At 39.1% G+C, this 27,448-nt stretch overlaps 1 protein-coding gene across 9 annotated transcripts in view; it reads right to left on the bottom strand.

The window, feature by feature from the left end:
- Window positions 1-27,448, bottom strand: part of LOC117396683 (formin-binding protein 1) — a 105,014-nt gene that overhangs the window by 62,693 nt on the left and 14,873 nt on the right. For 7 of the 9 annotated variants that reach the window (XM_059005606.1, XM_059005609.1, XM_059005612.1 and 4 more), the window contains exons 1-4: window positions 12,155-12,292; window positions 8,721-8,836; window positions 3,814-3,864; window positions 3,127-3,274 (exon numbers count right to left, since the gene is read on the bottom strand). In XM_059005606.1, the coding sequence (XP_058861589.1) occupies window positions 3,127-3,274; window positions 3,814-3,864; window positions 8,721-8,836; window positions 12,155-12,196 (357 nt within the window). In that variant the 5' untranslated portion in view covers window positions 12,197-12,292. Of the gene's footprint in view, window positions 1-3,126; window positions 3,275-3,813; window positions 3,865-8,720; window positions 8,837-12,154; window positions 12,293-15,042; window positions 15,272-27,448 lie in introns of those variants that run through there. The other 2 variants (XM_059005608.1, XM_059005607.1) reach the window with 2 other exon arrangements.

The following is a 27,448-nucleotide window of genomic DNA, read 5'->3' as shown; positions in this document are numbered from 1 at the left end:
TAGACAAAAACTGCTTCGGAGGCCAACCACAAGCATGGAGCACAATGTAAAAATGAGATCAAAGCTGGCTGAAACAAACACTACCATACGACTGCACAAAGGCTTTCTGATAGCAGCTGCTGGGTTCAATATGCTCCAGGTTTTTAAGCATGGCTATCTGCATCTGTTGTCTTATCTGCTGCAGTGACTGTACCTAATTGCTCCCGCCCACTGCTCTCAGACCTACTTCATTTGCTACCGCAGATGTGTATACGCTTTGTATATTTTGTTGTTTGTGTTTAATCTAGAACTGGAACTAAGAGGAGGACTGTTATACCCCAGAGATCCAGTTTCTGTGAAATGGAGGAAGGCTTATATCGTAATGCTGGCTCCCAGAGAGGGTTACAAGAGCTGGTGTTTCAATAGTACACTGGAAGTCAGCCAAGTAAACACAAGATACAGTGCAGCATGACTGAAGCGCAGCACATCATGAGAAAAATATATATCAGTTGTGCTAGCCTGTACCGCTAACTCGGGAATTAGTTTTCAGAAGCATAAGCGCTTTAACTGGCTTTGTAGAAAACCCGAGACTGAAAGACAGATTGACACGAGACCGATAAACTGTACAAAATAACAGTTTTAAGTGCTAGCCCAACTGTACTGCCACCTCTCCAATGCCCGTCATAGAATTCTTGTCTGTTAAATGATTTCAGAGCATTGGATTTCTACCAAGTCTGGTACAACACTCAATGTGACAGCACTCTACAATTGTAGAAACCTATGATACGGGTTCATAGAAGATGACATTTGCCTCCTTGCTGATTAAAATATGAGATGAAGTAGTAAGGGCAACACTTCACTGTTCTCAACGCACTACAGTGCTCTGAGCACTATGTTTTTAGAACGTCATGTACAATAGGAAGCCTATATACTAAATCTTAATGTGGTTATTGAATCTAGAACAAGGTCAGTTAGGACACAACATATCTGCAATCTTTCTGGTTGGTGTTATTCCTGCTTTAGCACTAACAAGCTGCACATGGTTCAAGACAAAGGGTATTACGTTTAACTAGAGATCAAGGAAATGCTACAGTGGTGAGTACTGCATTTATAAAACTCACATGAAAACGTATGATTAGATTATTCAGTTTGGTCGATATAAAAGAAGATAGATGTTCTGAAGAAGTTTTTTGTGGAAATGCATTCCAACAATTGAAATTGATCCGGCGTCCGTTATTTATTTTAGAAACGTACAGTACTGAACATTCTAAAATGATTTATCTTTATTTTATTAACTCATTAGAATTCTTCACATTTTATTTGTTGCTTGTGTAGGAGTCAAGCATTTTTTATATGAAATCTTAAGACCATTATATAAGCACTACCGTATACCACAAAAACAGCTAAAGAAAACAAATGACTGTACAGTAAAGAAATCACATGCATTCCATTCTGCATTGTACGGTGGCAAGAATGCCCAGAATGGGACACATTTTCTTAACAGTAAAGTGATGTATTTTCCTATTAAAAAGGAACAAAGCTTTAACTATGAGACCAAAATTCCCCCCCAGCTCTCCTTTGAGAAAATACATTTATTCAACTGTAACCCCAGAGCAAAATTTGTGATGCACAATGAAAGCATTTTTTGCTAGTATTAATTTAATAGGCTGGTTTTGTTGTGTGCAGGTTTGCTTTGGTGAGTATAAGAAACTGCGGCAGAAAGACTGCACAGCACCTTAATTAATTTAATCTTTTTGGTCTTCTTTGAACAATGCTGAAGTGTGCTTCATATGAAACTGGCTGTCTTCTGTGGTGTGCCTAATTAACACGTGTGATTCAATATTCTTTCAGGTACTGTGTGATTATTACCTCTGTATGCTCGTCCATGGGTTTGTTTAAGTAAAATAAATGTATTCATCTTACAAACCAAGTAACAAACAACTTGTAAGATTAAGTACAGGACTCCATGGTGTGCCTGCAGTGTTTGTTACTATGCAGCACAAGTTTTCTTTTTTCTTTCACAGACCATCATTCATGGTATTTGGTTTTTATTCACAGAATGAAGATGTTCACGTGAACCACAAGCCCTGACAGGAAGGATGTAAAGGACATCCTCCTAAAACAAACGGCAATAAAAATGTTTACATTTTTATATAAAATCAATTAATGTAGGGATTACTTTCCCTGGTGGATCTTCACTTTAATTTTCAACAGACTTCGACACAGATTAATTTCAAACCATTTATGGCCTCTTTGTCTTTTTATCCCACGCTAGATATACCCATGCTTGTGGTATAGACCTCAATAAAACTGGCCCATTGTGTTGCAGACTATTGAAATATTAATTATGAACTTAAATATCTCCCACTACGCTGCGGGTCATTCCTGACAGAATGATGTGATTTTCTGCTCCATCGCATTACTTCCAGTCATTCCCCCCTTAGACTGCACTCACTCCTATCTCTGCTGCCAGCAGGCAGGATTTTATTGGACACAACAGCTGACCTGAATACTTAACCCAGTTTCTTTTGCAGATTAACTGGACGAGGCAGTGCTGCCTCTTTACAAAGTAAAATTGCTTGGAATCTGGTAATTGGAATAAAAAAAAAAAAAACTGAACAATTTTGAGCTTCAAAGCAAAAACTGAGAAGTGGAAACAGTCTGGTTCACAGACTTATTAAAAAATACTTTAATTACCTTGCGAATGCTACCATCTAAACATGATGTGCATTGGTAACCAGATGCGTTCAGCTATTTACTTTAACAACTTCAAATGTATTTATTCATGTATGAGTTACCAGATGACCATGTAAGTGTGCAAGCTTTGAGAATCTACCCCAATGAGGCTGTGTGATCCTGTGGTTAAAGAAAAGGGCTTGTAACCAGGAGGTCCCCAGTTCAAATCCACTGACTCATTGTGTGACCCTGAGCAAGTCACTTAACCTCCTTGTGCTCCGTCTTTCGGGTGAGACGTAATTGTAAGTGACTCTGCAGCTGATGCATAGTTCACACACCCTAGTCTCTGTAAGTCGCCTTGGATAAAGGCGTCTGCTAAATAAACCAATAATAATAATAATAATGTATTTTAAAGAAAGAAAGGGATACGATAAGGATGTTGGCGTGTGTGGAGAGGAGGTTCTTTCTTACCGATTTCCGCTCCTGTTTGAGCTCCTGGGTGTATCTTGACAGCTCGCTGATGATCTGTAATGATAGGTTCTCTGCGATGACCTCGTGTTGGCCGGCATAGTCGTTCATCTCGTTCAAGGTCGTTAGGAAGGCCCGGCATGACGTGTACCTGCCAGAGGGTTATGTGTTATCATTAGCAGTACACAGATGTGCACTGGGATGGAACATATATAACATCATTAGGAAATGATGCATTATTCCAAAGAGCTTACTCTTTAACTACCTCCTCTACTAGAAAAAAAACTTTCAAAAACTTGGAACTACTAGTTAACAGTAACCAAAAAAAACATTTAATTAGACCGGATTAAACACTTTGGAAACTTATAGTAGATGGGATCTAGTACAACAACTGCAGTTGACTTAGATATTTCCTTATACTACATTTGCAATTGTTTTGATATTTTTATCCAGACAAGACTGGGGGGGGTTCTGCTAAAGCAACCCCCCCCCCCCCCCCCCCCCCCAGTCCACCATTCACAGTCTTAGGGGAACATTTTGCCTCCTGAACAGCATATAAGTTACAGCAACATTTGGAAGGCAAGTGACCCAGGTAAATCACCCAGGACATAGAGAGAAAAATATCTACTGTAAGATAGCAATTGAGAACGCTGCCTAAATGTTATTCAGAAAGGGGTACTGTAGACTTACTTGTATTCGTCCTCCGAGTTCTTCTTGGGCTGATACTTCTTTGAAAGATTCCTGGGAATAAACAGTGATTAATGATCAATACTTCTGAACCAAAGTGTAGTTCCTCGCCCTGTCCATTGAACATTTGATCGTTAATTGGTAAATTACTACAAAAAAATATACCTGTTGTAGCACTGTGGAGCTCTATGTCTTCTCTTGAAAACAAGCCTGTTTCTGTCATTAACATGCTTGCTGGCAGAGTGAATAGTGGCCAGTTAGCACTGCCACTACCCTGCTCCCATTGAAAATGCTGAGCCTCATACAGATTATTCTGTCATTATCCTTTTAAACCCCAAAACTGGCATACAGTACAATGCTTCTAAAACTTAACGTAACCATAACGTAAGTGCACTGGAATGCACACAAATATCTTACCAGTTCTCTCCTTCTCAAAGCCAGACCCAAATCCCTAGTTGAAAGCTGCCATAAAAAATTGCTGGTGCTCTTGGTAAGAACACACCACAATGCAGCATCTGCTTTACGTTTTCATTATGTTTTTGGATACCTGCATTGATGGCTTTGTGGTTACACACCTGAAATGTTAAGTACTATACCTCTGCATGTATTTTCAATACTAACACATTCTTATGAAACCAGGGTCTGTCTGAAGGCCTGCAATTACAAAGTAATGGGTCTAAAACCATTTCTATACATTTCTGCACTCCACTGCACTTACAGTACCGTGCGAGTACAGTACCAAAAAGACGAAAACACAGGAAAAGACTATTTTTGCTCCATTATTTGCACAACACGAGTCTGTGTTTAACTTGGTGCACTGCCAAACAGTGAGTGTGAAATCAAACCTCTTGATAAAAGCGCTGCAATATAAACCCTGCACTTATCAGAGGAGTTCTTTCCTGCAGTACAGCACAGAGCAGTAAATAGAGTTTCTTTATTTTATTGCATTGAACTGATATGCGATATGTCATAGGCTCAATTTGTAAGCTTAGGAGGATATCCTAAATCTGTTACTGCCATGCTTCAATGACACTGAACAAAGTTTATAAACTGTGTGCTGCAGAGGCAGGCCAGCCATCATCTTGTTTGTTTTTAATGGTACTGTACAGTACATTCACCGCCCCCTATTGTAATCTTATTTCACTTGGGGGCATTGTATTATGCTCAGTGAGCTGTGGTCAGTGGCCTGTGGTGTACTGTAGCTGCTCCAGACTTTGCCCACTTTTCCCTGCATGAAAAAAAGGGATTCCCTTCACATGGCTAGCCTCCAGTCAAACTGGATTCATCAGACAGACTCGACAACAAGCAAACAGCTCTCACAGTACAGCAAGATAACTAGACGGCCATTTCATTAAAGCACTGCTACTAAAGCTGTCATTTATTTAATGATTAGTTGGGGGAAGTCAGTTTATGGAAAAGATCGGCACACACATGCATGCATGAAAACCTTCCATTTCAAAACCAGACCCCTTTGCTTTTCATCTGTGTTTGGATTTTTACAGCTTCCAATTGGAAACGAAAGACGATTTGAATAAGGTTTGTTTGTAGCATATGGTATCCCCACAGTCCACTTCCAGTCAGTCACAGTGACATGTTGCTGGGCAGATTGTGGTTGTTAGGTCGCTCGTGGTCTGTTTTCGGGGTCCTTCGTAACAAGAAGGTAGCAGTGTGGAGTAGTGGTTAGGGCTCTGGACTCCTGACCGGAGGGTTGTGGGTTCAATCCCCAGTGGGGGACACTGCTGTTGTACCCTTGAGCAAGGTACTTTACCTAGATTGCTCCAGTAAAAACCCAACTGTATAAATGGGTAATTGTATGTAAAAATAATGTGATATCTGTATAATGTGAAATAATGTATAATGTGATAATTTGGATAAGGGCGTCTGCTAAGAAATAAATAAATAAATAATAATAATAATAATAATAATAATAATAATAATAATAATAATAATAATAATAAGATGTCTTGCCTCAGTAGGCTTTTATGATTGGGAAATGTTTATCTTAAGCAATAAGACCAAACACAGGAATTATGAGGGATTAGGAGTCGGATTGGTAGGCAATCACAGAGGGTCTGTTATGCCATACCGGTCAGTAATCCCTGGTAATTCCCAATATTTGGAGTCTCGTCTACTGTTGTCGAGGAAAGCTAAGAGTATAGATTTGTTTTACTTTAAACAGATTCCTGAATTGGGCCCATTGATTAACAGTATAATTTGTTTTACATTTTTAAATCAAAAGAAAACCCAAAAAGCAAGACAAATTAAGAATCAGCCAAGTGACGAACAAAGTGGCACTTTTTCCAAGGCAGAGAAAGACACCTTGTTGATTGAGTTCAACCATGATTGAGTATAGTGTAGCCCCCCACCCCCCCCCCCCACCCCCATTTTATAAGATAAGAAACAGCTTCCATGTGGTATTTCTACAGGTACAGTAGTAGTACAAGAAGGGTGGCTGTTTAGCTCACAGAAAGCTTCAGGGATGCAAGCAGCAAAAACTACCTCTGCTAATGCAAACAAACTGGTAAGCCAACTGTTTTTTTTGTTGAAGCAGAGTACAGACAGTTCTCGAACGTTCAATTGCCCTGCGCAATTTTGCTCCACTACAGTGCAATTCAGTGTTACTGTACAGAACAATATATACTGTAAACTCATTCTAAGTCATACAGTACAGACTGGTAATGCTGTTTCATTACTGTACAGCAGGTACCATATCAGTACCAATGTGCTGTGGCAACAAATCCACATTGCAAATGTGCTGAAAGTTCTGGTAATGCTGTAAACTGCTAATGGCTTTGCTAAGGTTTCTTCAGTGCATACCACTGTTATTATAAGGGTATGAGAATCTTTTAAAATCAGCAGTCAGTGTTCACAGACTTGTTGGAAGGTTGAACAAGCAATCAGACACTGCAAACATCTTGTGGCTGATTCCTGTTGTCTTCTGAAATATTTGCAAGCTTAATGAGGTATCCCTTCAGGACCGCGGGTGTCAAAAACTGTTACAATGTCTGTGCTCCACGTCGGACAGAAAGCACTGCTAGGTTCAGCTTCTAGATACACAATTTGGGTCAGATCTGTAATGAACACAGACACATGGTTGCATGGTAACGCTTCGTTGCATGGCAATGCATCCTCCTCTGTGTATGCAATTTCCTGTCAGGGGTGTGTTATTTTTAAACAATATATATATATTAAAAACAGTATAAACCTGTCCTTTTATTTTAAACTACTGTATATAGTCTTTCTACACTTGATAAATTATTTATTCTGCTGTGTTCTATAGTCCCAGCCCTCAACCACTGACAAATCACTTTCACTTGCTGCTGGCACACAGATAAGCTGGAATCAAAACTATTTGATCTAAAAAGAGGTCTGGAAATACAAGTGTTTTTGCTTCGTTCCGTGCGGAGTGCTGAGTTGCTCTCATTCAGCACTACCCATTTGGAAAGCCCAGCCACCAAAGGTCAGAGCCTCTGTGGGAGTCCCCAGTGGGGCAGGAATTCACTCCCATTAGTACATGGTTCGGTGTGTGAAGGGCGGTTGTGTGTCATCCATGATTCTGACCCTTGAAGAATAGACAAGGACGAAAGCTCTTTATAACTGCGCATGCAAAACAGTTTGTGGTTATGTACTGGTCTATTGGGCTGGTTGCACTGTATTGTGTAGTCCTCTGTATTTACTCACAGATCTGGGTTAGCACTAGCTGTGGCAATGTGATGTATCCATATTGTACCATGACCCTGCCACAGGCATGCCCTAGGGGAATCAACTTTTCGGTGACTGAAAGGTAGCACCCAGCCTCTCTTTTGGTCACCCAGTCCCAGCAATTGGGAATGGCTGCACAATGTTGACTATTGACCACTGAGTATTGACTATTGAGACAGGAGAGCATGTAGAAATGTCACTTTATTCATCAAGAACCATTTGGTGAACTGAACTACTGCGCATGTACTGTAGCTATGTAGAGTGTTTATTCATGAATGCCTACTTTCATCACAAAGCATGCAGAACACTGTGATGACTATGTACAACTAATGCCAGCAAGCTGGACTTTTATTGTACAATAACTGGTATGGTAAATCATTTGGAAACCACACAACCTACAGTACAGCACAGTAACCAATTCCCAGCCTCATCTTACATTGCTTTCTCACTGTGACTACCACTTCATCCTACAGGGAATTCAATGTATAATTTGTTTTGCTTTGTTATTTTTTCCCTGTGGAACAGATGCCGAGGAGGGCCTGGTGTTCACATCATTTCAGAGCTAACTCAGGAAAAAGGTGCAAAACATTGACCTTTTATTCACGATTAGAAAAGTCAAGTGACTTCCCCTCCCTCCCCACCCCCACCCCCACCCCCACCCCCACCCCCCCAGAACTAGCTCTCTTTCAATCCTAAAGCCCTCAGGCCTGGTGCTATTGAGAGATTCCATTTGTGTACTTCAGTCTCGACTACGCTGGCTTATACTTACCCAATAGAATACTATTATGTTATGTTATGTAGAATTAGAACACTTCACCCAGTAAAAAAGCAATATATCATTATTATTATTTTTTAAATAGGAATGTTTAGATTAAAACACTAATAAATAATAATAATTGATTCTGTTCTATTAAATTAATCGTCCGAACGGCTTTGTTTCCAAACTTTTCTTATGCTATTATGTTGTTTACTGGTAGAACTACAGCTTTAGGTATGATATGTGAGGCTCACTGTTTTATATCATTTTGAAACACAAAACACTGTCACACTGCAGACACTTAAAAAATATTTATGATAACATCACCCAGAGGTTTCCGTGTACTGGGTTTGAGTTGTAAACTTCACTATTTTTAGTAGCAGCTTCAACTGACCACTGTGTTTACCTCAAGACATAATAATGAAATAAGCAAACATGTTTGCAATCTTACCGGATTTGCTTTGCATAGCTGATTTCAATCTCAGATCTTTCTTTCACAAACTTGTTGTATTTCTCCACCACTTCGATTCCCCATTGTGTGTGCTTTTCCAAGTTTTCAAACTGATCCTGTTTGAAAGAAGGAAAAAAATCCAAACATCAGTCTTCAGGTTTTGCTTTCAAATCAAAACATCAGTCTTCAGGTTTTGCTTTCAAATCAAAACATCAGTCTTCAGGTTTTGCTTTCAATGCACAATCTTCCGAAGAGAAAAACAAAAGCCATCGAAAAACTCAAGCCAGAAAGCATGCAGTCCAGCAATGGCCAAAAAACTATACGAACATTTAGATTGTTTATTTAATATCATGTTATCAAAGAAACTACAAAATGATATCGCAAAAGTCTACCAGAAGGCATAATAATAGTACAGGATTTCACGTTAGATTTTGAAAAGTCACATTTTTCAATTTTTTTCAGCTTTATATGGAAAACTACAAAGCGTTATGTAATTAAATATGTTAACATAACATTGTTCAGCAGGTGTCATCCGACTTTATGAAGCAAAATGTGTTAATTCTATAAAGTAACGGAAAACTTTTGACCCTACAGTAGCTGTACTGTACATACAGTACTGCAGGTCAGCACGAACAATTCAAAGCACATGTTCTCTTAGTTTTATCCTAATCTGATGATTGGTTCTCAAAATAACTAAAGAATGGACATTACTATGCATGTTGAATCATTGAGACAAATAAACATACAGTACCTATGCAGTTTTAGCATAAGATTGAGATACTGTACATGTGAATCTGATGCTTCTGATGTTTCAAGTTACCCCTGTGCCCAGTAATTGATCTATTTATTCTACAATTGCTATAACAAACTATTGTAAGCATTTCCACCCCCCAGGAGAGTTTTCTCTAACCATTTCCTAATTGGTCTGACCAAACCACGTTTATTCCTCCAGAACAATTCCTCATTAAGGATCTGTAAATACAAATGATCTTCCAGTATTTAACATCCAGGCGCTGTCATTGTTTTTGTTTTTAAACCTGGGTTTCAGTGCACACTTCGATGCTTTAATCCTTTTCAACGAAGCTAACTGCACTCATTCATGGAAGCCCAAGGCTAGTGAGATGCAGTCATCTCCATCACAAGCGAGTTTGTTACTTGTTTGTTACTACAGTAACGAGAGCAATTTAAAAAGCCCACTCACCTGCTGGTCCTCGGCGGAATCATGAATAATGAATCATGCATGCCCTCTCCTAGTACATCAATTTCTGCAATTTTCAGCTTTTGTTCAGCATACCTTCCAGCTTTCACACTGCCTCTCAGTTTTAAACTTGCTCAATTATTTATGACGAGGTTCTAAATAATGTACAATACAAGGGTAGCTCCTACCCCACGATGGAGGGATTGTTAAATAATAAGAACTTGTGTGCAAGGTAAGAGGCACGTTTAGTCTCTTGGATTGCTTTCTCTCAATTCCGAGCTGAACACCCCCCATCATTCAGCCCTACAGCAATACGCAAGACAACTGTGCCGAGTTGTGTAGTGGTTCTGATGTGGACAGGGTTAAGACCAAACTCACGTCACCTGACCTGAGCAGATACCAACCCAGCCCACCAGAGTTGAAATGCTGCAGCACCGCGCCTACATAAAAAGCTCTATAAAACTAAAATAATCTGGACACAAGAGATGCCAAATAACTTCAATTGCAGGCACCCCTTTTTAACACAGAACAGGTTATAATGCAGCATAGTCATGGCTCTCATTTGCCCCATAATGCCACTAAACTAGCACTTGTACTCTCTTTATAAGGCGTAACATTCAGTACATAGCAGTGTCGGAACTGTGGCTCCCATGTGGTTGCATGTTGAGCCATCATAAGCTTGACAAATGCCAGACAGAATCTACTGCAGATATTTGTGTCAATGGCAGTCAGAAGCAGACACCCCATATTCTGATAAGCTGCACAGGAAACTAAAAGGCGGCCGCAAATATGAAATGTTATTGTACAGAAAGCTTTCAGCACAGATTTTTTTTACAGATAGCAGCCCGGTCTGTGCTTTTCCAGGGAAATAAAGTGGGAAAATAGAAGAAGTGCCTAGCTCCCTTTTTCTCTTTGCAGGTTTAAATGTTTTGGGGCAGATTTATGAAGCTTTTGCTCAAATTTTCAAAAAGAAAAATAATAGTTTTTTTGTTTGTTTTTTAAACATAGTTCAGCTTACTTATTTCTTAATAGATTAGTAACATTGAAGAGTATTAATGTATTTTCATGTCTGAGCAAAAGCTTTTTACATTTTAGAATTCAAGTTGTTTGCCACAGAAACTTGGAAATGGACCAGAATTTGAAATTGAATGCAACCAAAAGTAGTACAGGGATGGAAACAAGACTCCTATTGCATACTGTAGCAGTTACACCCATTCCAGGTATTACTAGGAGCTTGATTAGACATGGTGTATAGGCAGCAAGCTCAGGTGTGTCTTATTAAACTCATACAGTTGTAAAACCAGAAATTGATCACACTGCTATCCAATGGGGGTCTTATTCCCATCCCTGTAGTATAGTATAAAACATGTTTTTTAAACGGCAATTAAACATTTAGGCAAAACATGATTTACGATCAGGAAAATATTGGAGTTTAATATTTAAATGGCGACCTTTGACTGTAGCTTGCAGATGGAACTGCCAGAAGCCCCAATATGATACTGGGACATGCATGTCATGCTATGCAAGGAAACTGAACCAGGCTACAGTTTAAAATGTGATTAGTGTAATTCATTTGGACAACGTGCTGTAGTGTATGTCCAGTTATACATTAAACAGCAGATGGAAACGTCTGTTGTTACAGCAGAGATCTCATGGTGTGAGCCCCAGCTCAATTACACTACAAGAGAACTAACTGTGAGCAAAAATCAGACGGTTTCAAAACCCACAGCACCTAACAACCACGATCATACAACAGCATTGTGCCACTTTATTCTGATCAGATTTCCAATCTACCAGACTGCTGGTTACAGCTTTAAAGAAAATCTGAAAAACTCCATCCAGCAGCTGCAGGCTAAAGAATATTAAGCACTGTGAATAAATTAAGATTTTTTAAAAAACTGCTTTTCAGATTTAACAAGCAGCAACAAGGACCAGGTTACTCAAGTGTGCCATTATGAATACATCTAAGCTACAGCTGCCACTTGGTTATGGGAAATTGCGCAATTAGCAAAACATATTTATTTTACATAAGCATACTGTATTTAATCCATCTTACATTAGCCGAAAATCGTCAGAGCTAGAGTCGGTCAGATAATAATTTGAAATATAATTTACATTCTAAAACTGCAGCAGTATACTTTAGTAAGATCATATAGTCAGGAAGCTGTATGATGTAAACAGGTTCTGCAGTCGATACTAAAAAAAGACATATATACATAGTTGCAAAAATATTCACCTTAGTAATGCTCCAACAAGCCCCCATCTTTGCTTCTACCATTACTATATTTGTCTCAGAAAGAATCCCTGTAACACATCTAAAACAGTACAGGGCGCCTATCTATCTAGTTCATTGTTCATGTACATGTGGCTGCTGCTAAAGATGACAGCAGCATGGAAGGCTGTTGTGGAGGAGTAAAAAACTTGGGGTATTTTCACTTGCAACGGAAGAGTAAATGGAACAGGAAGTGGTTAGAACGAGACACTGCAGCCAGGTAACCACACGAGAGCAAGCTTTATGCTCATCATCACAGAAAGGCTAAAACTACAAATAAATACGTGTCATTTTGTATAACTGAATTAACACTATTTTCATCTACAGCGGTAAAGATACTGTACTGAACAAGACTTTTCTTACAGTACGTGAAAAGTTGCCAATGTTTATAATAAGAGATTTCAAAAGTATTAAGCATTTCTAACATTTATTTAAAAATGGAAATAAAGACTCCCATTGCATTGCAGTTTGATCCATTCCTGGTTTTACTAAGTTTAATAAAGACACACCTGAGCTTGTTAACTGTACACTGGGGTTATTCAGGCTTGTGCTAAAACCTGGAATGGGTGAAACTGCTATGTAAACGGTGTTATTTAAATCCTTGTATTTGTTGGTTATTTATCAGTGTTTTTTAGAGTTTTAATTAAAGCGGGTAATAAAATCCCGTCCAACTTTACCCATTGAAACCTTCAATAGTATAAAGCTCTGTACAGATTAGGCCCAATACCAGTGGTTGCACTGCTACTGTGTAGAAATTACCCAAGCAAAGAAATCACTGCTTTGAAACTTTCCCCCTCTCCTTCCAAATCTGCAGGCTAAAGTCAGCAAAATCATATGCTGTACCGTAGACACTGTGGTTATTTTTTGCAGTTAGTCACCCTCAACCCCTTTTTGCATGCGTCTCAAAGTAAGCAACACTCCTCAAAAGGAAAACAAATTTGGTGATTTTACAGTCAAATTAAAATATAAATACAACCGGTTACATGACCCCTGATGTTAGTACAGTACACCCTCGCTATAACGCCCTTCACTAAAACGAACCTGGCCCCTGGACCCCAAATAAAATAAAATAAATAATATAAACACACACTGTCAACATCCCGGTCTGTATGCACGGGATGCCACCTCCGCAGTGAACTCTTTTGTCTTAATAAAAAGTGCGCGCTGTGTATGCCTCAGAAACGAAAAGAATTTCATGTTACAACAAAGCTGAAAATTATATTGATCGTTTGAAAAAAGCAGTAACGCAGGCATAGCTCTGTCGTGAATATAGGTCGTCAAAAAGCACTCTGTTTTTTGGCTTGTTCAGCAACCATGCGGCAAAGCAAAATTGATTTAAAAAAAAACAACAACAAAAACTGATGAACTTTTCCTGTCGGGTTGATTTGGAATAAAAGCTCAGTTTGGGATTCTTGCATGTTGGATTAAGATTTGGTGCACTTTGAAACGATTCAAGTCACACTGATTTTGAATAAAAGGCTTGGACCCTAACAGGTTTGTTATAGCGAGGGTGTTCTGTATTGAACATGCTGTACTGATGCCTCCACAGTGCTGATACTTCATTGTCCTGTATAATTTACAGACTCCTTTATTTTTCCTACGCTCCCATTTAAAAGGTAGTGTACTATAGTATGTAAATGCAGCTCTGAATGATGCCACGGGAAAATAAAGCCATACAGCTGCACTGCCTACTTTTCATTACTGCCCCATCCCCCCCTCTCTAATCTCTCATCAATACTGTAAAGAAACAATATGATCAGCTGCTGCAGCTCAGAGATGCTGGAGCCTGGTATGCAGTAGTACAGGGAGTGTCAGGAGGACTCCATCCTGCCATTACTGTCTTTGGTAGTGATGAAACTGTTCACTGTCAATCCATTAACCGTGATACAGTGCATATCCTAACACAGTGCGGATCAAGGGATTTTGTGTATCATGATACAGTGTGACCAAAAACACTACTGTACAGTACAGTAGCTATAGTACTTGAAGTGCACCAATACATGTTATTTTCAGTAGTTAGTACTGTAATACACACTCCCCAATCTCACTTACTATAATAATTAGCATTAATAGTGGACTAATTACACACATACCCCCATCACTTGCATTTTGATAAGTATTGTATTGTGTCATTTATATTATTGTGACTTTAGCCATAGTAATTGTCATAACTAGTTTTTGGCTTAGCCATAGAACTGGAGTACAGTAGTGATGTCTGCTTATGATATCAGTTCTAATGCAAAATTTGCACTACTTTCTTCAGACTTACAAATCTGTTTCAAATTCAACTAGAATCGAATATACTGTAAGTGTATTTTTTTTTTTCTTTTAGAACAGAAAGGTGCGCAATTTGCACTGGAGATAACGCTTCTGCAAACCAGTCTTCACATTAAACTGACAGTCCCACTGCTATCATACCAAAGAAGTAGAAAGAGAAATAATTGGAAGTGGAAGAAAAAAAAGAGGGACAGAGAGTGAGAAAAGAGGAAGAAAGAGCAAACAAAAGGAAAACAAGAAGCAAGTGTCGTGATTTTAAACATGATAACTAAATGACAGCAGGGCACGATCAAGGCATACAATACAGAACGTATATACTTCTTGTATTTGATCAAGTTCTGGTTTTGTTTTTCATCTAAACATTTACTGTAGCACAGCTAAACATTCATAGTATAGAGATTCAAGAAACTTAGAATTTCCCAATGAATCTGGCATCCAGATAACTAAACAACAAAGCACAGCTAAAAACCATGTTAGCAAATTTACATCACAATCTTATAATAAAGTTGCAACTCAAATTCCGTTGAAAGACAATTGCATGATGCTTCAACAAAAACAAAAAAAGAATCCATTACCCTTTTTTTCCTCCGAAGCATTTTATTGAGCCGTCTTCATTAAAGTATTATTCCTCTACATGCACTTAGCAGATAACGCTTTCTCCAACATCTTCATAAACACAGTACAGCAAATTCAGTAATCTGATACTGCATCTGCATAAAATCCCAGCGGTCGAGGGAGCACACATGCTAGCAAGAGATGCTGAGGCATGGAGATTGCTTCCCTGCATGCAAAATAAGTTCAAAGATATGACAGGCACCAGGAAAACAAGAGACTGCTTGGAGCCAAGGCCAGAAATGGGATCATTCACAATGCGGATGAGCTGTACAAGCCTACAATCAGCAGCTACTGTAGCAAGGGGAAGCTGGACGGAGCTGTCATACTCATCTCCACCCTTTCATGATGAGATTGCATAAACAAATACTGTAGAAACACTGCCAGGGTGAACGGGCCCTGCAGCAAGCAGGTACTGTAGGCACCCATTCAGATTTTAAATTGAAATACAGGATGTGACCATTTCTTAATGATTCCTATAGGGAAGTCGTACAGCAGTATCTTCAGAATGACCCCACAGAGTGACCCTTTTAGTTCCTCAAGAAACACAGATGTGTTGAAGTTCCTTCCAGTTGAGTACTTGCTATTGTATAAGCCCTCAAGCAAGCCTGTAGTTTTCTTTTAGGAATGTCAGGGATTTGCATAACAAATTAGTCAGTCATGTGTTGGACAGCAAATTTACAGAAATGTGTGAGTCAAATCACTAGTGTTTCAAACCCATCTACAGTACTGTACATACTCTCAGAAGAGTAACTAGTTTCATGAAAGTAGAAGCGGGTTTCATTTTTATAGCAAAATCCGATTTTGAGGATAGCTCATCCGTCTGTCCACTCCAGGCAAGCTTCCACCCTCCCTTAGTCCTTTTTACTCTGTCACTCTACATGCATGCAGGTGGATATGTGATTAGCAAGTTCTACTGTATTGTTGCTCAAGGAAGCAAAACCTAAACCAAAACAAACAAAATAAAAAAGGGGGTCTTTTTACAGAATGGTGTTATGTTGATAACCTTTTACAAGAAACATGTACAGTAAATGGGATAATGAGGTACTGTAACAATTCTCAGGTTTTTGCGGGGGTTTAGAGCGATCTCAGGGCATTATGGTTTGTTTGGAAGCGAAGTGAAATGTCCAAAGGAACAGTGTGTGTTTTGTGCGACAAGGAGGAGGCAAGTAGATTTTTCTAGCATTTTGCCCCTTGTGCACAAAATCCTCCATACAGTAAAATGTGTATGTTTTACCCAGTTTTTTTATTCATTTATAGATTCTGTGTGGGATACAAACACAGTTATTTTTGCAGTGTTTGTTTGAATATTCAAATGTCTGTTAGTGTTTAACACTTCAGTATTGCATTGTTTCTCTCTCTTTACCCTGCTGTGTGATGGAATATAAAACAAGGGTGACATGCTTTTGAAACTGTGTCAAAGAGTGCTCTCTTCTTTATTCTGCTATACAGTATGATACAGTTGGTTACATTGTTTATTTGTACAGAGACATTTCCTCCTTGAATATGAATTTACATTTATATCAACACTGACAGTATTACAACTTTTTAGTTTAGTTTATTCACATTGTGCCCGCAGGGCCAGCACAGGTACTGCACATCTCTAACAGTGCAGCACTAATACAAAGAGAGACCTAAGTACACCATACTCTGTAAAACTTGCAATGGTTTATGGGGTTTGTACTGTATACTGTAATTATAGGCTACTGTTTTAAGCTTTGTTAACATCCCCTCTCCTTTTATTGTGCTGAGAATCATTTGGTTCTTACTTGTTATTTTACATTAATTACAGATAAGCACCGGTCACTGTCTCACAGGGGGAAGATAGTGAAGTCCACCTTGCTCAGGGCTGTTCAGAGACTCCCCAATAGGAACTTATGCTTGTGACTTTCTTAAACAATATTCAGTGCAGACTATCCCTTTAATCCTTAGCAAGGTGCGTGACACCCCATCTACACACACACAAATCCATATTCTACAGCTCCATTGAGATTTTAGAAGTTAAGATCCCTTGAATCAGGAATTACCTGGGATTATGGACCTGGCTGGTGTAATTACTGATCAGCCAGTAATCCCTGGCACTGTACTGTAAATCCCTCTGTGTTTGACTGTTCTTGCTTTCCCATTTTTACTTTCATAGATCAGGGGGAAAATCCCAGCTCCTAACCAGAATCTAATTCAAATATACAGTATGAAATGTAATTGGTACAAACAGCCATATGTACTGTAAAGCAATTCCAGCTCAAACGTACTGTACTGTGCTGTACTATACAGTAGAATGGCATTGTCCAAGAAGGGGGCTTTAATGTAACAGTTATGATAACTTTGAGATGCAATGGGCAATGGGTTTGGCCAGCTCTACAGTAACTTTGATGGGCAATGGGTTTGGCCAGCTCTACAGTAACTTTGAGATGCAATGGGTTTGGCCAGCTCTACAGTAACTTTGAGATTCAATGGGTTTGGCCAGCTCTACAGTAACTTTGAGATTCAATGGGTTTGGCCAGCTCTACAGTAACATTGAGATGCAATGGGTTTGGCCAGCTCTACAGTAACATTGAGATGCAATGGGTTTGGCCAGCTCTACAGTAACTTTGAGATTCAATGGGTTTGGCCAGCTCTACAGTAACTTTGAGATTCAATGGGTTTGGCCAGCTCTACAGTAACTTTGAGATTCAATGGGTTTGGCCAGCTCTACAATTTGAGATTCAATTGGCCAGCTCTACAGTAACTTTATTTTTTTTTTTAAGAAGACTCTACTGTAGCTTTGGCCTTGCATTCACTGTGCCTAGCAAAGGTTTGGCCAGGTACAGAATACAGAATACAGATACAGATACAGATACAGATACTCAATGGGACTGTATCATTTTGATGGTTCAGTTTGATCCATACAGTAGAACGGTACAGTACATTACCAACAAGGTGACACGCATTCCTACCGTACAGGACAGTCTGTTGTGAAACTTCTCAGACAGGCATCGAGTATCTATCACCGAGCTTTACAGGTAGATGAATACACCCAGGCTGAGACAGCATTGTAATTAGGAATTAAATAAGTAAATAACAAAACAAACAAACATTTGTACTAAGAGTATATTCTTCAGCTGTTTAACTTGGGTTTAAACATATAGTAGCCTGCTATACTTTCTTTTCCAACATTCATTGAAAGCTGTGCTTATCTCACTCACGAGATGGTTCATCTTTGAACATGGTGTATCCTCTATATTTCACTAATAGGAAATGGGTAGGAATTGGAATTAAACAGTTTCAGTAGTTTTTTTTTTTTTACATCATTTAGCACATTAACTGCTTTAAACTGCTTTCATTTCTAGAATTGCAATGGGACAGATTCACAAGAGAAGGAAGTGCCATGATCTTCATGACATTTTTAAAAGGAAACAGTTTACTAGCTTTTGACCTTATAAACTCAAAGTGGGAGGCCAGTTCTTCCAATACTGAACCAGGGCAACTATGAGGAGTTACTGCGCAGAACAACCTAGCACACTAAAGGTTATCATATTGTACAGTGCAGCCGCTATTTGTCAGACACAAGCTGACAGTTGCCCCATTATGGAAATGTTGTAAAGCACACCACACTGTAAACATACAGCCAGTCTCTGTAAATGTTTGAGATTTACTTCTCTAAAGAAAAGCCCAAATATCTGTGTCTGTCTGTGCTCTTCCAGCACTGAGTTTAATAAAATAAAAGTGAACGAGGTTTGAATAATGAGCAATGGCAAGTCACTGCAAACTGTTAGAACAGGAAGTATGAAAGAAACCACATTTTAAAGGAAAGCATGTTCCGTGTTATTAAAGATCAGCAGGCAAATTAAAGAAGGGATGCAGCCTGACAGCCGACCAAGGACAACTTTAAATAACTTCAGCTCTGGAAGCAGCTGCCAGAAGCTGCCTTCAGGGTTCTAGCACAGTATGCAATGAGGAGCAGATTGCACTCATGCTAATCCTTTCACACCCTATCCCATTTTCTGATTGTCATACAGTATTGTGGGTACCCCCTTTTGCTGAACCGTAGACAGCAACATAATAGAGCGGGGCTTTTGTTTTTGATTAAATGGAGACATTCTGCCCAAATATTGGAGAGGTGGGGATTAGGAATGAAATGACTGTGCTAGCTATGGAATGACCAAAGTCTAATGATATATAAGGGAGATGTACAGTAAACAAGGAGACAGACAATTGTCATTCAAGACTTAAAATCTACTCTGTCTGTGAGTCCTCAGTGATCTTTTTACCGTTACCTAATAAATAAATCAAAATTCAAATGAGACTTAGATTAATCTACATTCTATTGGGACAAAGGGTCTAATTTAGTAATTGAAAGATGCAGTAGTTTTTTTTTTATTATAATTTGCATAAAGTGAAAGCATGCACAGTTCAATTACAACAAAGGCAGTGTACTGATTCTGTGAACACACCTACTCTAATCACTAAGTACCTTTATAAGTCCATGTTCAGTCTGCTAGAACAACAGTGTTTTGAATGGATCGCATTGCAGCATGGAGATGGCCTAATTAATGACTTGCAGTTCAGAACAAACTAAGCCTTGTGTGCTACAGTGCTGTCTGACAAGACCTTGTTTTTTCTTCCTTTTGTCCCAAATGAACATTTTTAATAATTGTGTAAAGCACTGGCAGGGGCTCAGATGTGTCTGAAGGCATGCACCAAAGTAGGCGGTCACTTATACACAAAAATATTTTTGAAAAATGTTGACCCTGTACGCGACACAGAGCGCCTTTGTTTACCAGCGGCCCTGAACAATGTGACCCAAGACGGATCTTCAACCCTTGAGTTTCCCAACTGAATAAAGCTTTTCTCAAGCAAAGAAACTCATAACGAAGCATCACGTACCACAAATATTTGTCTTTGTGTTTCAAATGCCAATATATACTGTACCGTGTTCAGCGGTTTCACTGTTTAAAATCTGACAGTTAAAACAAAGCAATTTAAAGACAAAAGCTGGGCTGTTTATCAGTGTTTGTGAATACGGCTTAAAAATAAAGAGGAAGAGCTACAGATAAGCTCTCTTGAACTGCGGAAGAGGAAAATCTTCAAGGTCAAATGTAACAATGGCCAGGCTAACAGGATCATGTGTTTTTTCTGTTCAAATGGTAATGAGCCGCAAAGCCAACATCCTGTACTTCCTAGATCTTCAACTGGAGAGTACATTTGTCCCTACGGTAACCTCCTGAAAAAGACTTCATGAGGGGACAGGCATGTGCACCGACAGTACAGCTCTGCTTTTAGGGAATGCAAACTAACTGGAAAGCCAACCGAGTGCACATACAGTAAGGTTTTGCGTCTGCCTCTTTCGTGTTTCAGAACAATGGAAGAACTAACACCAATTACACAGCATGTCGGTTTTGCCAGCGGCCCTAACTCTTACATAGCGCTTTAAAGAAAGGTGTTAGCATATCTGCCATCATCAGGTGGCTGAAAATAAAGTGTTTTCACACCCCTTCTAAGAAACAGGGAACTTTAATGAATCTACAAAAATTCTACCCTCGACTCTTCATACAGTCTGCCAGTCTAGTTTGAGACAGAACATGACCCCCCCAGTGGCACAGCTGGGTTCGATTTCACTTGCGGATTGATGTTGTCCTCACTGTGCTGTTCAATAAGACGCTGCACTGCACCTGTGCTTTGATTTCTCTCACTACCAACTGGGTCAAGGTTTGTGCTGGCTTCAAGACCAAGCAAGGTAATTGCACAGAGTAGAAAGTAGCCCGTACCTGTCTAAAGTAATACAGTAATGAAATACAGTATGTACTGTACCCAGTGGAGTCAGGCAGTAACACATGGATACCTGCAGAATTACCAGTTCACTTGCAGAATGATAAAGAATCTAAAGTGAAAATGATTCCATAATAAATAAGTAAAGGGTGCCAATCTGTATTCCTTAAGAGCATTGTCACTATAGGTTCAGTAGGGGTGTACCGATTCATCCCCTCATTAAGGGGAACGGGATGGCTGTTTCCCTTCCCAAATGCCGTTCAGATGAATGCAGTGGTTCTGTAGGGACAAGGTCAGACACACCGATTCCTCAGTACTGTAGAATGGAGCCTCTGTGGTTGCATTTCCCTACTTTAACTGCAAAGCCAAGAAGCGCTGGTTTCTGGTGAAGGGTGCTCAACACTATGAGGAAAGGGACGTTTTTGTTTGCCAGACCAAAACAAATTCTGTGGTCTGAATTACTGAGGGAACAGAAAGCAGCTGTAAAGCAAACTGTACTGAAGCATTCTTAATAAATCTTTATTTTATATAGCGCCTTTCATAGTGGACCACCAGCACAAAGCGCTTTACAAGATGCAGTAACAATAAGAAAAGCCATACTTTAAATACAGAGAAATGCATAGTACATGATACAGTAAAAAACAATGCATAATACAATAGTGAAAAATGCATAATACATGATATAGTAGCATAATACATAGTAACGACAACACAGCAGCTAATAGCAGATATCAGGCTTAAAGAGCATGGAAAGCAAGAGAGAACAAGTGGGTCTTGAGAGTTGACACGACCGTCTAAAAGCAGCGATGTCTCGTCTCTCAAAAAGCCAGTTATTTCTACTGTAAGTATATTCATATTGGACATTATTATACTTCAGTAGCTGCTTCTTCCTGGTAACAAATCACTTCATGTGTTGTAATTGAAACTCAGTCCAATGGACTAGCTGCAATTAGACCATGTGACCCTCAGCAAAGCTACCAGGATACAGCAGTTCATCTATTATTATGTATTTATTTATTTATTTGGCAGATGCCTTTACTCAAGGCTACTTACAGGTGTTACAGGGCAGTAAAGGGTTACAATGCGAGATTAATATTTAAATACAGTGTAGTTTACATTAAGTGCAAATAATATGATTAGAACAAGTTATATCTACAGTGATATAGCAGGGCAATAGTGCATCTACAGTATAGCGTTGAAATATATGCATATCATGAATTAAATACAATAAAGGGGGAGCAGTAATAATGTTAATTAGCCTAATAAGAGTAAGAAATTGATTTTAGCAACACTCAACAAATTAAAAGAAAAAAAAACAGTAGTATACAGGTATCTCCAAATATCCAAGGTCTAAAGTACAGGTTCAGTGTAAATCTTACAAACCTTGTTACCCATCTGCTTGGAACAGAAATAACTGGGACACTACAGCATGTGGTTCAAACCCCCTGATGCCACACAGGCACAGCCTAGGAACTGAAGTAACTCTACACCAGGGAAGGCTACAGATATAGCAGTTCTGTGGCCTTTTATAAATATACACATCCTGGAGGTCTGTCCGAGCGTTTCACACAACAAGCAATTGTGGTTCGTGAGAGCGGCACTCAGGGTCATCCTGAACTGCAGATCGCATGGTAGTTAGACATTAAACATGGGGATTATTTTAAAAGTGTGCTGGAAATGGGGCCACTATTTGAATGAGTGATGGAAATAAGACTCCCATTGCATATCAGCTTGATCCATTCCTGGTTTTTACTGTGAGTAAAGACACACCTGACTTATACACCGTGGTTAATCCAGCTTGTAGTAAAACCTGGAATGGGTGAAACTGCTATGCTGCCTAAGAGAAGTCTTATTTCCATCCCTATACAGTACAGTCTTGCTTGCTATGTATGCGACAGAAAATGAATAGTATTGGGCAAAATATTTTTTAAAGAAAGTACTTAGAATAGATAAATGAAAAAGAACTAGTCATGAATCCTGAAAATCACTCATCCAAACGCACAGCGGTTTTGAAACAAATGCTGTGCAATAGTCTCCCAGTAACAGGTTTAAATTACGTTTCTGGCAAACAACTAGGGAATGGTCAATAAGGAAGCGTGAAGATCCCTCTAAAGAGAAGTGCTATAAAGAAGCAGCTGGTGGAGGCTTGTGAAAGTGCTGGCAAGAGCAGTCTGATGGATATTTAAGAGACGCTGCCAAACTTCAGTAATCCTGGAAGTTAAAGCATCACCGTAAATGGAGAGGTCAGTCAAGAAATCAATGCATGAACAGGATAAGCAAGGGTAGGCTTTGGAATCTGATCAACATCTGTCATTCCACTGAATTACAGTAAATACTGCAACAGGAACAAGAATATTGCAACAGGGTTACACTGCGGTACTGATGTAAGGCTGATGACCTCACAGTACAAAAGCCTAGCAGTTATTAAACTTGAAATATTTATACAAATACATACTGTACAGTACTTCTTGTTTCATTTACTGCAGCAACCATTGGGAGATGGTTTCAATACAGCCACGGTTTTAATACAATATCAAATCAAAGCCAAGTAGTCTCAGATCAACTGGTCAATTAGTCCAACAGATCCAAAGTCACAGATTTTTGACACAAGCAACCACCCCCGGCATTAGTAATACCACCAACAGCTAAAGGAAGAGAGCATGAAATGAGTGTCCCTATCGAATCATCACAAAATGACTTCCTTTGTTGCACACGTTTCCTGTTGCATGCCAGTTTCTGTTGCACATGAAGCAGACTGTGTAGCAAGCATGGCTTACATATACAAGTTGCGTTTAAAACGCCATTAAATCTTGCTGATCAAATAGCTTTTATACTGTAACAAATAATTACTGAATGCTGAAGGAGTTCAGCTATTAGTGTTGCCAACTGTAGATCTACAGTAACTGTGTGCTAGTTTCATTAAACTGTATCATTGATCAAGAAAGGTGCCATAAAATATCTGTATTATCAAAGCTGCCTACTTAATACCGAAACAAAATAATTCTGTATTTTTTAACTACTGTATCTATATTTTACTGCAACGTCAAAAGATAACGTTTACTTTAAATGGCATTCACTGTGGTTACATACAGCGGTTCATTGTAAATACATTAGTGTAATCACAAAAAGCATAAGCTACTTGTAATTATAACCCAAACATGTTTAATTATTGTGTAATTACAGTGTACTTAGCAGTAATTCATGCCACCTGAATCAATGTAATAAGTGTAACCACAATACGGTATTACCTGTGCTATGTTATAAGCAAAAGTTACTAAACAAAATCTAAAGGTAAAAATGTCTCAACAATACCATGTTGAAACAAAAAACTCTCCAATCAGATTTAGCAGTGAAGGGAAAGTTTAAAAGCAAACTTGGAACAGTGTATTTTTCAGGCTGTGAAGTCACTAGGGTGCTTCAGACACTGAAAGCTAGGTGCAGTTACAGGAATCACTTCATTCTGCTCAGAGTCTTGCAATACTTCAATAAAAACAAGTGCAAATCTTCGTAATGGCTGAGCTCCAACAACAGGCTGACACATGAAGATTAACCACAGAGGAGATGATAAAGAAGTAGAACAACACAATAAATGAGTGGAGTGATTCACAGAAAGAAAATGAAGCAGCAGACAGACCTTTTGATATACAAAGCAGCTACAAATCACAAGGGTGTTTAGAGTGGCAGGGGAGCAAAGAATTCCAAAAGGCGTCAGCATTCTCTGAGTCCTTTACCTACATTGTATGTTTCAGCCTGGACAATGCAGGGATATTAAGGAACTTCTCAGAAATGTCCTTGCAGTAACTGCCTGGCTTTGCCACCAGGAGGCCAGGCTATTGGCTGACTTGTAAGTTCCAAAAACTCATTATGGTTGCTATAGAAACTGCCAGCATCGTACTGTAGGCTGCTGGTATGTGGAGCTGAAAAGGCAAAGAAAGCCAGACGTGTTCTGTATCAAAGTGGAATGAAGAAACATGAGATGCTGCTTTACATTTATTTGAGAGTAACTTTAGCTTTTTGTACAGTATGTATTGGGTCAATTTGGATAAGTGATCACTTGCTTTTGTGGAAATACATTTCTGCCTTGTTGTATTGGCATTTTGTGTCCTGGGTCAGTAAAGTACCAATAACATTTCTAGTATACAGAGGATTCCATATAATGGGTTTAATATAAAGCCAAATAAGTAACCCTTTGGTAAGCCCTCTGCTGACTCTTACTCAGTATGCACTGTATAATAATGGTTCTACTTAAAGAGTAAGTAGCAGGGTTCCAAAAAATATAGTGTTATACATCCCCACATGTTGCTACAACTGTTTAAATAACACACCTGTAATTTTCCTTTTCATTGTTAACATCCTGACAACTTTTTACACTTATAACTTTAAAGTCTGTTTCAAAGCTCTTTTCAAAATGATCGCTCTAGTGCACTGATAGTGTCAGGATTATTGCCCACATTGTCAAACAGGTAACATAGCAATAACAAGCCATGATGTGGTACAGAAAAGAAAAGCCAGAGCACTTTTAATGCTTTGATTTAGAGGACAGATCTCAAACCCCAGTGCACTAGAGCAGCCATTTTGAAAAGAGCATTGAAACAGACTTTAAAGTTATACGTTTAAAATGTTGTCAGGATGTTAAAAATGGAAAGAAAAATTACAGGTAGGTTATTTTTTTGGAACCCTGCTACTTAATCTTTAACCTAAACAACGAAAGTCTCTCAATATATTCCTACAGTTTTATTTAGAATGCACAAGACCCTCTAAAAGAGAGAGGTAGTAGCCTACAATACTACTTAGGTGCATCAGTGTTAACACTATATATGTTTCTCAGTCTAAGGCATTGTACAGTATTACTTTGAAAGAGAACCAAGTCAAGTAGCAGCAGGCTACTCTTCAGTAAATTTGACTGGTGTTTGGACAGAGGGCAGCTGTACTGCAGCACAGCAGTATTCCTTTCTCTGTCTAGAAGGTCATTACTACCTTTACACATTTCTATCAATACTAAAATGTGTCTCCCATAACAGCTTACACCTCACAAGGTTGCTAGGTAACCAGGGACTAAACATAAAAAAAGCAAATGACTCGCCGATTAATTTCAGTCATGTGAAAAATCCCCTAAATTCAACTATTCATTCAAAGCTCAAACTGAAAAAAGATACATATATAGAGAGAGAGAGAGAGAACCCTACCTTTGGGCAATCTAAACAAACTGGACCATCAACACGTTCAAGCACCACTTTAAGAAGGATAAAGTATAGAGGAATATAGGACACACACACACATCAAGACATTGAACATTATTGAAGGACACTGCAGTTTTGATTAGCCCAGAGGATAACAAGGGTTCACAGTCTAGGGATTGTAAAGAAGAGTCCATCTGCATCAGCTTGCATTGCTTAACATTCACAAAAACAATACTACAACCATCAGCGTGAAATCAGTTTTACCTGAATAGCTCTGTTAAAATGACTGTAATTTAAACCCTGTTTGATCTAACTGGACCTAATTTGCAAACTGTAGCCCTCTGAATAATACAGTAATATGCTTGCACGCTTCTCACTTCTGCTATTGCACGTGAGTGAGTACTTCCCAAAACCTTGTTTCTGGCCAGCCACATTTTCACTTCTGGTCTTATTCAGACCAGATCTCGAATCCACTGTAACTTCTGCTCTGGGGATTGCCATCCCTGTCCCTGTGTTCCATAGATCCTTTATATGAAAATGGTCTGTTGTCAAAATCAAAACTGAGCAAGTGAAAGTGAAATGAATCTCTTATAACACAAAATGTTATAGGAGTTTTAACTGGCTATTAACTTGGGCTCTCTAATCAATTGTCCTAATGGTACTGTGCTTTTATGAACAGTGTTTTCAATTAATAACACGATAGTTTGGCATGTTTGCTGATACAGTGGCATGTGGCGTGGCCCACTTGTGTTGGAGCTTGAACTGTGAAGTATTGTCACACTGGTGCTACATTTTTTCATTGAATTCGTATCCTGTTGCATGTTTTTGTGACGTTACTTCACTGCTAATCTGGAGGGCTTAATTAATACTGAGCAGCTCAAATACAATGTTTAGTAGTTTTACTTCGGTCTCCTATTCACTATAACAACATCCCTACACTGAAGAGTGACTAGGGGCAGCCTGCTACTGGAGCCCCAGGCTTCCCATACATCATGGGCCTGCTCTGCCAGAGCCTAGTGGAAAGGCCAAGACAAGGGCCTTGGTTTATCTGTCCCATCCTCCCTGGGGGCAGTGCTCTTCTTTACACAAACTGTGAAACTCTCTGGAGGAAGCATGCAGATTCCTGTTGCCCGGGTAATCTGACCTGTATTAACACAGAAAACCACAGGACACCGCAGACCTGACACATTGTCTTGCATGATTTTCAGAAGAATTTAATCATAACCCTGTTGCTGTCTTTATCGGCTTTAAAATAAGTACCAAATAACAAAAACAGAGATCATTTTTAGCTGTTTAACCGTAACAAAATCTATGACAAAGATGAAACTGTTGTTTGGTGGATTCTTTAAGGTGCTATAAAGGATAGCTGCATCATCATTTTAATCCCGGCCATCCCAGAATGCTACTTGTCTTGAGGGGGGAATTAATAAACAATATACTG

Source organism: Acipenser ruthenus, chromosome 31 (genome assembly GCF_902713425.1).
Source record: "Acipenser ruthenus chromosome 31, fAciRut3.2 maternal haplotype, whole genome shotgun sequence".
NCBI lineage: Eukaryota > Metazoa > Chordata > Actinopteri > Acipenseriformes > Acipenseridae > Acipenser > Acipenser ruthenus.
Note: the sequence above shows the minus strand (reverse complement) of the source record. Positions and strands in the feature narration are given on the sequence as shown.